Source organism: Protomyctophum parallelum, assembly GCF_964188405.1.
Source record: "Protomyctophum parallelum genome assembly, chromosome: 9".
NCBI classification, from domain to species: domain Eukaryota; kingdom Metazoa; phylum Chordata; class Actinopteri; order Myctophiformes; family Myctophidae; genus Protomyctophum; species Protomyctophum parallelum.
The window spans coordinates 9,885,473-9,898,456 of record NC_139706.1 but is presented as its reverse complement, the minus strand read 5'-3'; the positions used below and the strand labels follow the sequence as shown (position 1 = coordinate 9,898,456).

The window sequence follows — 12,984 nt, the reverse complement described above, 5'->3', positions numbered from 1 at the left end:
GTCAATTAACAGTTTTTGTATTGAGTTGTGCTTGAAATGTACTGTAATTCTGCAAACTGTTAATAAATACTTCAACCAATCAATCAAAACCAAAATCATCGCACAAAACCTGCCAATGCCACACGTTTATTGAGGACACATATCCTCTGTGTCCTCAATAAACGTGTGGCACTGTCAGGTGGCATATTTTATGTGTTGGCTCCATCTATTGAAACTTTTGAATAAGACAAAATAGTTTGGTAAAATTGGACGGGACAATAATGAGCTTTGGCTCTATCTAGTGGCTGTTTTAGAGGTGTTTGCAGCGCTGCGCACAGCATTGCCATTAAAGTGAGAAAAAAAGCTAAATATGTTCTGTAGACTGTGCATCATCATGCATTATAGGCTACCGAACTGAATCCCAATTCCACATGAATGTATCCACACTTCCACAGTGCAAATCAATAACGGTCTTATACTATAGTAGAATACTAGAATAGTAGCCAGTAGGCTATTTTCTATTCTGTTCTATTATTCTATTGTACAGTTGTCTGCAGACTATTAGCTCTGGACCAGAGCTACTGCAGACTATAGAGTAATATATATCCTCAGTGTTATATACATGGAACCAAATGGACAGTGTATCTCCACTGAGGCCAACCGTGTCGCTTTAAGAGATGTGCAGCGCGTGCACGGTGCAACCTGCAGTATGGAATGTGTTCAGTGGAAGGTGACAGTACAGCAGTGGTACAAGAAAGACTGTCACATAATTTCATCTGGATTATAGAGGACCATTTCATCATCAACACTGCAACTCGGAAATAGTGGATTAATTGCGGAGTGCATTGATTCATATGCTTCTGTTCTGTCCCTCTCTTTCATTTGTAGAGTAGTGTTTATTTTTTGCTGACCGGGCTGCAGTGCAAACTGGTTGGGTGTGTTTGTGTGTGCGTGCGTGTGGGCTGTGGGTGCATGGGACGGGTGGGTGGGTGCTAGTGTTCCGCTGATGTAGGCCCTGAGGGGCGGACACGGATGCCGCACTGTGCGTGTTGTGCGTGAGCCGGGATGCTGCTACTAGTGACGGTCACTGCCAACGTCCTAACAACGTAAGTATATCATTAATTGCCTCATCACTGCGGCAGAGATAACATAACAAACTATATGTTTCCATCTTGCAAAGTTTGCACGTTTGTGAAATGCTGCCCACTTTTCTCTTCAGTATACGTATAGCTCATCCATCCATCCATTCGTTTGAGCTCTGCGAGTGTTTTCTTTTAGCCTACTACTAAAGCAGCATAAATGTTGTCATTGACGTTGAGATTGAGTGCAGTTTTAAGTTTTAAAGAGCTGTAGGCCTATACGTACGTGGTGGATGGAAATCCTTATTGACTTTGAAATTATGATGTCATTTTTCTACGTTGCATCTTTCTATAGGCCCAGGCCAGTGCTGCACCACACGGCAAGAGGTTTAGGCTACATATGTGTGTTTACAATAAGCATTAGGATATAATATTTTAATGAACAAATTGAATAGGCTACTTAATTACTTACAAGACATTTGGGCGATAGATCATATAGAGTCAACAAACTACAGCCTGTTGTGCGCCCCAACATTAACATGATGTCAAGTTAAGATAACAATTTGTATTTATTCTTCATGATCGGCCTATAGTGCAATATGCCTAGGGCAGGCAATTCATTTAAATTAGTCAAAGATAAATAATCCTACAATAGGCTATGAATATGGCCTATTTCAATAAAATCACAGCTGATTCTGAACAATTCAGGGCACATACAGTATATACTAATAGATAGCCTTTCATAAAGTTGCTGTGCGCAACCTGACTGGCACTGCAATGTGTCAGTCAGCGCCCCAATCCCATTAGTGTGCTGCCTCAGTGCCGGCTGCCTGCCTGGTGACTACAAGTACCAGAGTTCAGCTGGCAAGAGTTCACACCATAGACTACACAGCAACAGCCGCAGCCAGCTATCATCACATGCAATGGATACATTATTAGAACAGCGCCTTTGAAGGAATTACTGTGTGGATGGAAAAGAAGTAACGATGTTCTTGCCCCGCTATTGTTGTTTGCCTGCTCCAGAAACACGGTAGTAGCTTATTATTTTGCGATATGCATCATAGCGACGTGAAGAACCGCGGTGGACCGGGCAGGGAAACAAGTGAGTAGCAGCCTATAACGGTCTCGAAAGACTGAATAACGGGGAAAATACGCTTGCGTGGAAACCGATTTGGAACATAATTGTGTTATCTGTGTAGCCGTAACACAGTAGGCTACAGTCTATATGCTATTATGTTAATTATACAGATCGCGCAGAGGCAGGTGTTTTGAGAAATAACCGGCTAATTAACGTCGTACTGTTTTGTGTTTGCGACTAGTGGTTGTCCGGGCGGAGTTTGGCTGTTCTCAGGGCAGGAGAAGATGCATGTGAACCTCCAGGACACATAGCGGCGACAACCCAGCAGCTCACAAGAGATGGAGAACTGTCCTCCACGCCCATGGTAAGTTTAGTTACCGTTACCTGTTCACTGCGAAACACAACTTTTATTTGGCAGCAGTAGGCTACAGTATCATGTAATTTGGCTATGTAATCTGGTCCTATTAAAGTCATAAATGAATGACCAAGTCCAATAACATTTTCGACGTCTGTTATTATGAGACTGAAATTAGTTATAACAACACAAACACCTTTATCTTTATTTTATATGCCCTCAAAGTATTGAAGATTTAATCATTTCTTTGTTGACGCCACACTGGAGATAAGTACACTGTGGATGATGTGTTCTTCAAGTGGCCTGCTCAGCTGAACAGCTGAGCAGCAAACCTTTGCACTTTTAATGCCAACATGTTTATCTTTACTTGACTTGCTAAATGTGAAAAACATATTAAGTAAAAGAAGATGCTCCTCGAAATAGCAGAACCCATTTCCTAGAGACCATATGCATTATTATCATCAGGAAAAGGCTATAGGCCATCTGCAATATATTTATAGAAGCCACTTTTCAAAACATTAATATAACATATTATTTGAATAGTATATATATAATATATACTAGAGCTACCTAGCTAAAATCCACAAATAAGTCAATAAAAGAGTAATCTGATTCAAATGCACATCTCAGGTTTCTTCTTTACCCAAACCATAATCAATAATGACTTCATCATAAAACTGTTCTGCTTCCTATAACAACTAGAGCCAAGAGCCTCTGGTTGTGTGTTTAGCCTATTTAAATTGCTCTCTGTTAAAAGATCAACATTTGCATCTATGCGGAGCTATGTGTGTACTTATGTACATAAGTGTGTGTATGTATGTATGTGTACGTAGCTGCAACACCTAAAGTAGCCAGTAGAGCACACACACACACACACACACACACACACACACACACACGCACAAATACACACAGAGGCCAGGGAGGAGTACAGTACAGTACAGTACAGTACAGTACAGTACAGTACAGTACAGTACAGTACAGTACAGTACAGTACAGTACAGTACAGTACAGTACCACTCAATCAGACAGGTCTGAAGTGTTGTGAAGGATTTAAGGAATGAAGTGATATATTTTTTGTTAAAATAAGTGTTAAATAGCTATGTATTCCGATGTGTGTGTGTGTGTGTGTGTGTGTGTGTGTGTGTGTGTGTGTGTGTGTGTGTGTGCATTTCTCAGGTCACCATGGGTGACGGTTCGTCACGAGTACATTGGGCCCAGGTCCTACCAGCTTCCTCACTCCACAGCTGTCGGAGACATCAAGCATCTTATCTACGAGGAGACTGACCTCCCTGTCAGAGAACAGCACCTGGCTCACAATGGGAGAGTGGTAAGTGTGATAGGATACTGTTAAAAGGAGAAATAGTTGTTGTATTGTCTATTTTGTCCCGCTCTGTCAATCTTTTTTTATTTTTATCAATCTGGCTGTTCAGTATTTATCTGTCTGTCCGTCCCTCCGTCTGTCTTATAGTTAAGCAAAAGCAATGGAACATTTCCATGTTGCATAGAAAGTGCTGACCGCATCAGAAAGCAACGCAAGCCCGTCTCCACGAATGCATTGTTTAGCATTTATCTGATTACTGAGAGGCAACACTATTCGCTGTGTTATGGCCGGTGCATGAGTGCACTACTGTCTTCTGCTTTCTACTTGTGGGACCCATGTCTTGTTGTTTACTGTTTCGGACAGACAGTAAAATTCCATTGTGTGATACCAATAAGCAAGGGGAATGGAAATAACAAGCCATTGTGTTTCAAGACAAGCCAGCTCTCCCCTCCACTGTGGCACTTTCCCCTGACTCCCCATTGTTATAAACTTTAAGTACTGGACCCTCGTCTGGTTTGACAGACAGGTAGTGTGTGCCGGCTGGGCGGTGTGTGACAATCCGGTTGAAGTATACCTTTGGTACGGCGACAGCGGCGACGGGCCCGGGAGAACAATAACGCGACAGGAGACAGTATCACGCTAAAGGTTCACAAAGTTTATTACACACACAGAACCTATAGAGCTGGATCCCAATGACGTGACAACAACACTTGAGACATAATAACCGCTAACTGCAGCAAGGCTGCGAGATGTCTCTCGTAGCCTAACTATAAAGTATGCTACAGTTCAGGCGGTACACAATACATATCAAGTACACTGTGTCTCACGTACAAGTACATAGCCATGGGCGATCAGATTATAACACCCATCTCTTCTCATCTCTAGTTGATAGTTATGTTATGTATCATGTCAAGTGAGTTAAAATACATTGCAAAATACATTACATTGTTTATTAATCTTCAATTATGTAACATAAACAGTCATTACAGATTGTTGTTGTAATGACTATTCAGCCAAAATGCAGTTATATTTTACAAAAAGATTTTAAGAATGAAGGAGGTGGCAAGCTGTTTAAGCTAAAGTTGGGACGGATTTTTAGACACTTTTGAAAGAGGGAGGGACATGCCAGTGACAGGCGGCGTGTGCACAAAGGATGTTAGCGTTTGACTGTGTCAACAAAACGTTCATAAAGCACATATTAATTTCAGGCTGTGAGTGACTATCAAAAATATCACACAAATGCAGCTTACAGCTTTGATAATGTTACAATGCATGAAGACGAATAAACTTGAACGTTTTTACACTAATAATAATAATACATTTTATTTATAAGGCGCCTTTCAGGGCACTCAAGGTCACCGTACAACAGGTTAAAACAGTTTATACAAACATAGTTAAAAGCAAAACATAACTAACACCGTAGCGTAGCCCTTTGAACCTCTGCCCAGTACAGAGTAAATCTGACCCATTGTTGGCAGGTTCTAAAGTTAAAATCATGACATGGTTTCAAGTTGTGTCCCTTTCCCAAAGCTTTGTATAGGCTATAGTAACGTTATTTATGGGTGATCCTTGATTGTGGCCTGTTCTTTTTTTTAAGTAGTCATTCTGTCACTCTGACCCTATTTTCTCCAAACTAAGATAAATGGAGCCACTTACTGTGTGTAATACTGTGTATTCCTTTAATGGTAGATAAGTGCCACTGAAAGGAAGTGGGCCAAAGTATTTGAAATTCATGTCATATAGCCACAGCACCAATACTGGAGACCTAAAGCGAAGCAAAGTGAAAGAAAAGTGGAGGCCCGCTCCCACATATAGCAATCCTGTGTTCCTGTGGAATACTGCTGTGTTTTCATTTGTGACAAAAGTTTATCTGTGTCTTTTCCTGTAGTCTCAATTTACATATATTTTGTTATTTATGTATTTTACTCACTGACGTGCTTAATTATTATATTATAGACTTTTGGAGTTATAGTTGATGGTTTATAGTACTTGTATAACACGTGTTGATGTAATCACTTTGGATAAGAGCAACAGCTGAATACAGTACCTAAAAATACTAGAATGGTGCAAATCTCCACCAGGCCGGTTGGCAGAATGTGAGATTGCAGCGATGATGTACCATATTGTGTCAACTGTACTAGGCATGACCTTTATATGTGTTGATATTGTGTTTTTAGATGATGGTGCTGTAATGTTGGAGCATAAAAGCTGTCAGCCGATAATACAGAGATGCAGTTGAACTCATTGTACTCCTGAGATCATGTGTGCCTAATTTGGTGATGATTGGTTAATGGTTATTAAAAGAAAAATCATGTTTCCCAAACGAACAGTGACATTTGTCACATTTTGTTGCAGTAAGAGAATGTTTGGCATGGGTAGCAATTTATGTGAGTGTATAGGATCAAATCTGTAGGAGATGAACTGAGGAAAATAACATTTAAAATGGCTGAAAATCTAGGCAGAAATGCACTACTGGCATGTGTGCACAAAGAAGTTTGTTGCTGATTGTGTGATTGATTGGTGAGGTAGTTTGCGAGTTTAGCTTGGGTGGTAACCTCTGGTTGGTTGGTTCAACCTGGGATGTGAGCTGGGGGTAGCTGTCTTTCAGGTCTCTGGTTGGTTGGTTCAACCTGGGATGTGAGCTGGGGGTAGCTGTCTTTCAGGTCTCTGGTTGGTTGGTTCAACCTGGGATGTGAGCTGGGGGTAGCTGTCTTTCAGGTCTTCAGGACAGCTGCCTGGGAGTGTGCATCTTGAAAACAACAGTTGTTGCCCAACTGTTCCGTGTTGACTCAGCTTGCTGATGGCACACTGCTTTAGGGCTAGCCTAGGAGGCACACCATTTTCGGGTTTATGATCCTGTCGGGAGAGGATGGTAACTTACGTCATGCCGTAGTCACTGGTTTGTAGTCATTAGGCAGGAAACCACAAACCGCAATCAGAAGTACCCAAAATTCCCTGTGATCAAGGGCATCATTACTTTTACCCAATAAAAGCCTTGATGCGTCGTATCGTATGAATCCAACACGTTTCTTCAAGTGCTTCTTGGAATTGTTTGTTTGGTATATCCATCTTTTATTCCAACTCGTAGCGACTGGCGAGACTAAAAACAAACCGGGGGTCCAAAACAAAGCCAAGTCGAAAAAGCCGGAAACCACAAACGTTTATTTATTTATTTTTATTTTACCATCCAGTCTAGAACGGATCACATGGCAATTTTGAAACACAGATCAGTATGTGTTGGATAAATACAGAACAATCCTGGTTTTGTTCAGTGGTCGTTATTGACCACAGTCTCACTGTTATTAATGGCATACATTCAATTGGTCTCCTTCATCTTCGTGGAAACATGACTATGCAGTTTTGCCGTTTGAGTGCTTGCTTACTCTGCACGCTCAGAATATGAACAGTAAAGATAATGCAAGAATATAATATTAGCTTTTTTATTGTTCATACTGTATGAGCATTAGTTTAAGAACAGCTTATATAAATGCTGTTATGCCCGCAGGCATTTTGCAATAATATACAAAATTGTTTGTACCAAATTCTCAGTACAAATCTCTACAGCCTGTTAATAATTTTGAAATGGGCAGTACAATCAAGGCAATACAATCTATAAATAAAGATGATTATTATTATTATAACTTGAGCTGGATGTTTATCCAGGCTGTCCAGTTTGTTTACGTTGTGATGTCTCTTGTAACCATGGCCGGAGAGGACCTCTCTGGCCTTTGCTGAGGGACAGGAGCAGGTGACGATAACTGCCCAGCCCCACCTCCCTGATGTCACATGCAGAAATTAGATGTGAACAGCACCCCCGCAAATTAGTGGCACTTGATCTGGAATAGCCCAGAGAGGAACTAACACCTCACTCAGACATCTACAACTACATTAAAGCCTACAGCTTAGGAGGAAACCTTCCACAGCCCAATAAAGGGGAATCCCTTGGCTATCAGATGGGAGTTGAGATGTAAGAAGTTCTCAGCCAAATACATCATCAGTATCACTTTACAACTATATAAATTGTACAGTAGGCCTATAGTAATCTAATATATTAATATACAGTTGTGTTAACTTAATATAAATATATATATATAAAGAACACTTTTACTAATAATGATGATAAGTACACCCAGTAACTAAACTATTACTGTGTTATTATTTAACCAATTGTCTATACAGTACAATGTTGAATTGTACAGTACAACTGTATTGTAAAAGTACGTACTGTACATTATTACTTTGTGTATTTTGAATAACTAGAGCGGTGCCCGTGGAGTGTGTAAGTAATCAACTGGCAGGTGTGGGCATAGTCAGCCAGTACAGAATTAATTCCATATATACAAGAGTACCCGTTCCACCCAGTTGTCTGTGTCCCTTTAAGAGTACCCGTTCCACCCAGCTGTCTGTGTCCCTTTAATGTCAGAGTACCCGTTCCACCCAGCTGTCTGTGTCCCTTTTATGCCCATACATGGAGAGTTCTGTATTTGTCTCTCTGTGTCCCTTTTTGCCCATACTGTATATGGAGTTCTTTGTCAGGCAGTGTCCCTTTATTCCTATACTGTATATGGAGTTCTCTGTCAGGCAATGCCCAAAGTTGTTTCTCAGGCATTCAGGCATGCCCAAATATGAGTCAATGCAGATGTCAGAAAAATGTGTGATGTCAGAACAGGCCAGCTCCATATATGGACACTGGGCAGGGGCCCTGGCCAGATACCGGGCAGAGGCCTTTTGTGCCTTTCTTTTAAGTCGGTGGGGCGAACGGTTCTCGAGTTACGTGCATTACAGACGTACACACATACAGACATACTGTAAGTGGTGCATTTATAGATCGATAGATACTGTAGATAGATAGATTATACACGACCATTGTAAAGTGTCTGCTATTTCCGTAGTGCTCATTACTTTAAGCCTGATCCAGCAGAGCCTGTAAGGATGACATATTTTGGGAGCTTTGTTCCACTTTGATTCAGTTATAAGAGTGCAGCAGAGTGATGCAGGTGGCACTGTGCCAGTCTGCCAGACCCATTCTTAATTGTGGAATGTATTGCTTTATGTATGGGACACTGATCAGTTAATGTGAACAGATCTGTGTCTGCGGAAAGTCTTAAACCAATTTAAAACTTTAAGCAGTAGAGGTTCTCCTTTTGGTATGATGGACAGACAGGTTTGTGTGCTGGATTTGCTACGTACAGTACGCAATGTATGTATCGACAACATTATTGTTTCTATTCATCCACGTATACAGTATTACTGTATTATACTGTATATGATTTGCTACTTTGTTTGTGGAATGCAACTGCAAAGATATCCAAGATACATTTTCCTTTGCTGCCTGCAGAGACAGAAACTGTTGTCTTTCAAAACAGGCAGCTCTTCAACACAATGATGAGCAGCCCTCATGGGGATCGGTTGTGTAAGGTGACGGTCTCTTTCTGCTAGGCAGCATGTTCACTCACGTGTCATAACTGCTGAGTGCAGTGACACGATGCTGCAGGCTTTCACCTTGGACAGCCAGGGACAGCAGCCGTTGCATCAGGCCCAGTGTGGGCTCAGTCACAAGACTGTGTATCACGCTGATGCTTGTGCAGTAACACTGCCCCAAAGATTTGGCTAGGCTGACGGTTGATGGAATGGAGGCTGATGGAATGGAATTGTTCTTTTTTCTTCTTAAAGTGGGGAGTGAGTGAGTGAGTGCAACATCACTACTAATAGTCCCCTTGAAAGATAGATGCTTAGTTGCCTTATAAAATAGTTTATTACTGAGGTCATTTGTTTTATCTTTTAAGATATTTCCAAGGCTACTCTTTTGCTACCATATTGCAGCTCACAGTTGGAAATCGTAAGACAATATTATGTGATTTTATGTGACAGTAAAGTTTACTGTTTTGGTCAGAAAATAATACATGCATAAACTACCAGACGCCTGAGTGCGAGAAGCGACCTCACCCTAAAGGGGCGAGGTCGCGTGCATGCATCCGCCTAGGCGACAGCTAACTGCTGGACGAGCGCTGCACGCTTTGGCATGGGGGGTCAGATCAACATTATGTAGCGCATTCGGAAATACCGCACCGGGGCGCACTCACTCGCCTATTAGTTTGCATTGCTCAGTGCACTATTTCTGAACGTGCCCATGTAATGGAATTAATTCTGTACTGGCCATATACGGAGCGTGTCTTGAGTGTACATGGTTTGATGTGGTCAGATCAACATATGGAATGTCAGAACAGGTCAGCTCCATATATGGAGATCTAAGGGTAGGGCGAGGTCGTGTGCACGGCTGCACGCATCCGCCTAGGTGACAGCAGACTGCTGGGCAAGCGCTGGCTCTTTGGAATGGGGGGTTAGATCAACATATGAATGAATTCTGTACTGGCCATATACGGAGCGTGTCTTGAGTGTACATGGTTTGATGTGGTCAGATCAACATATGGAATGTCAGAACAGGTCAGCTCCATATATGGAGATCTAAGGGTAGGGCGAGGTCGTGTGCACGGCTGCACGCATCCGCCTAGGTGACAGCAGGCTGCTGGGCAAGCGCTGGCTCTTTGGAATGGGGGGTTAGATCAACATATGAATGAATTCTGTACTGGCCATATATGGAGCGTGTCTTGAATGTTTTGTTCAACAGCTCCAGTGCAATACATACACAGATTATCAATAAAAAATAAGCATGATTAACATAAAAAAAAATACATTACATCAGTGAAAAATAGAATGCAATCCATCATGTTAAAATATTGACACATTTCTATTTCTATTTTTGAATCACAACTATCTAAAGGTTTAATTGTGAAATTCCCTGCCATGTTACTAAAAGGATGTTCTCCCCTGCCACCCACCCCACTATGTGTTTTAGCTGGATGACAGAGTGCAGATTGGGACCCTGGTGCCCACTGGGAGCCCAGAAGTATCCTTCACCCTGGAGGGCAGAGGGCTTAGAGGGGGAGGTAAGCATAAAACCACATTAGAAAATATTTCTACAGTGGACCAGTAGCAGAAACGTTTACACGCTCATTTCTTTTCTCAGGGAGGTTTGGACAGACGACACCACCGCTGGTCGAGTTTCTAAAAGATATTCTCAGGAGGTATCCCGAAGGTGGACAGATTTTGAAAGTAAGTGCAATGTCTCTTTGCAAAATCAAAAAGTCTTGGATTTAGTCTAGCTCTATACTGATTTTTATCCCATTTAGACCTGGTGTAATCTACACGTATACATTGTTATACCTTTCATTGTCTCCTACACCTCTGTGTCTCATATAGCAGCATCATTTTTCTTTTATTTTTTAATACGAATTTTAAGGTTTTCAGAAAACATTACGTTAGGTTTTTCTTTAAATCGGCCTTAGGTCTAAATGGGTTATTACAGGGAATGTTTTGCCACTTTTTGAACCTATATTGTTGTTCTGAGGTGAGGAAATCATGTGTAGTGTTGGGAAAAATACCCTGTGTATACTGTATGTCGCAACGACATGTTTGATTATAATTGGGCTCCTCCGCATTTCATTACACAGAAGAGATAGTGACATGTCTTCCCACTATACAGTATGATCTCACATCAGAACAATGGGATTTAGGTTCAGAATCAGCAAAAATTATCTTCAATCTGTAATTAACGTTTACTCTGTGTCTGTTAAATTGTGGCCCTTTATATGGAAGATAGTGTGCCATAGATGTCTCCAAGGAGACATCTATGGCAACGAGAAGTTTATTTAGCTGTTATTGTGTTAATGAGCAGCCATGTTTAGAAATGCTCCTAGGCAAAGGCAGTCCTCGAGAGGAAATGCAGAGTCATGGGGTTTGAAATCATGTCAGGCCTGTTGCTCCTAAGCCAGTCACTTGTAGTCATTGTAACCATTTCTCACTCCAATAGAAGCAGCAATAGTACAATTCAATTAGATCTCTAATGTGAAAATGTGGCAATAACTAACTACCATTTTAGTTTAATGATACACAAGTTTATAGTTTACAATAATACATAATTATACACAGTGATGTGTTACTTAAGTTAAAAGTAGTGCTTGCCAATATGAATAGAATGCAACATGAGCCCATGCCGTAGAGTAACAGTCTGGGCACCGGACTGGTAATCCAGTCACAGTGTGCCGCGGGTTCGACTCCCGGACCCGACACGGCCTTTACTGCATGTCATCCCCCCATCTCTCTCCCGTTTCCTGTCAGCCTACTGTCTGTCCCTTCAAAAATCAATAAAAAAGGCGTAAGCCGCAAAAAAATATCTTAAAAAAATAAAAAGAATGCAACATGGACCAAATGTCAATATTTGTTATGTGTCAAATTATCATTAATTTTCCTTCATATATATTTCACATTCTTTATACAGTATATATATATATATATATATATATACACACATATATACATTGTAGTGGATAATTCTATATATTGTCCAGCGCTCATCAAAGTATAACCATAGTCTTGCTTTGACGATTGTGTGTTGTATGTTTGTTGCTTTTTGTTTTGATGTAAAGGAGTTGATACAGAATGCAGAGGATGCTGGAGCGACAGAGGTTAAGTTTCTGTACGATGAGACAGAGTATGGAGTGGAATCACTGTGGTCACCGAATATGACTCAGTACCAAGGTAGTGTGTCCTTTTTAATCACTTCCTATTATTATTATTACTTAATTTACAGTGTCATTTTCATGTCAATGAACCCCAAACTGATTTTGTGCCAAAGAAGATCTTCTGAAAGACTTTCTGAAAATAGCAGAGCTTGTAGATCCGCTATTAGCTCTGGTCCATAGCTCTAATGCTTTGCATTAGTTACTCTACTATATGTTACTCTTCTCTTCCTGCGCTCACATGAAATGCAGACCAGCCTCTCGTCTGTAGCGAAAATAAAAAGTGTAATAAAAAACTTGTTCGCAATACAAAGGCGGCTTGTGTTATTAGAAAGCCTACTACTTTCCTTAGTGGACGCACTCTGAGCCTCCCACCACACATATAAAATGCACTTTTTGGCCAGAAAGGGATTTGTTTGCACCAGAAGAAAAATACTTTTAGTTACTCCACTGCGCTCTACCGATATTGCCAAGAGAAAACCCCATAGACAAGATGTTTCCTTCCGGTGAAACACATTTAAAGGAAGCTGTGTAAAGTTTCTACAGTTACAATAGACTACACATATGTAGACTACAGTACGTGTCTCTGG

At 41.0% G+C, this 12,984-nt stretch overlaps 1 protein-coding gene across 1 annotated transcript in view; it reads left to right on the top strand.

The window, feature by feature from the left end:
* Positions 1–2,032: 2,032 nt before the first annotated feature.
* Positions 2,033–12,984, top strand: part of sacs (sacsin molecular chaperone) — a 33,348-nt gene continuing 22,396 nt past the window's right edge. The window contains exons 1-6 of the mRNA XM_083773709.1: positions 2,033–2,160; positions 2,378–2,500; positions 3,671–3,821; positions 10,672–10,762; positions 10,843–10,928; positions 12,302–12,413. Coding sequence (XP_083629835.1) covers positions 2,475–2,500; positions 3,671–3,821; positions 10,672–10,762; positions 10,843–10,928; positions 12,302–12,413 — 466 coding nt within the window. The 5' untranslated portion in view covers positions 2,033–2,160; positions 2,378–2,474. The remainder of the gene's footprint in view (positions 2,161–2,377; positions 2,501–3,670; positions 3,822–10,671; positions 10,763–10,842; positions 10,929–12,301; positions 12,414–12,984) is intronic.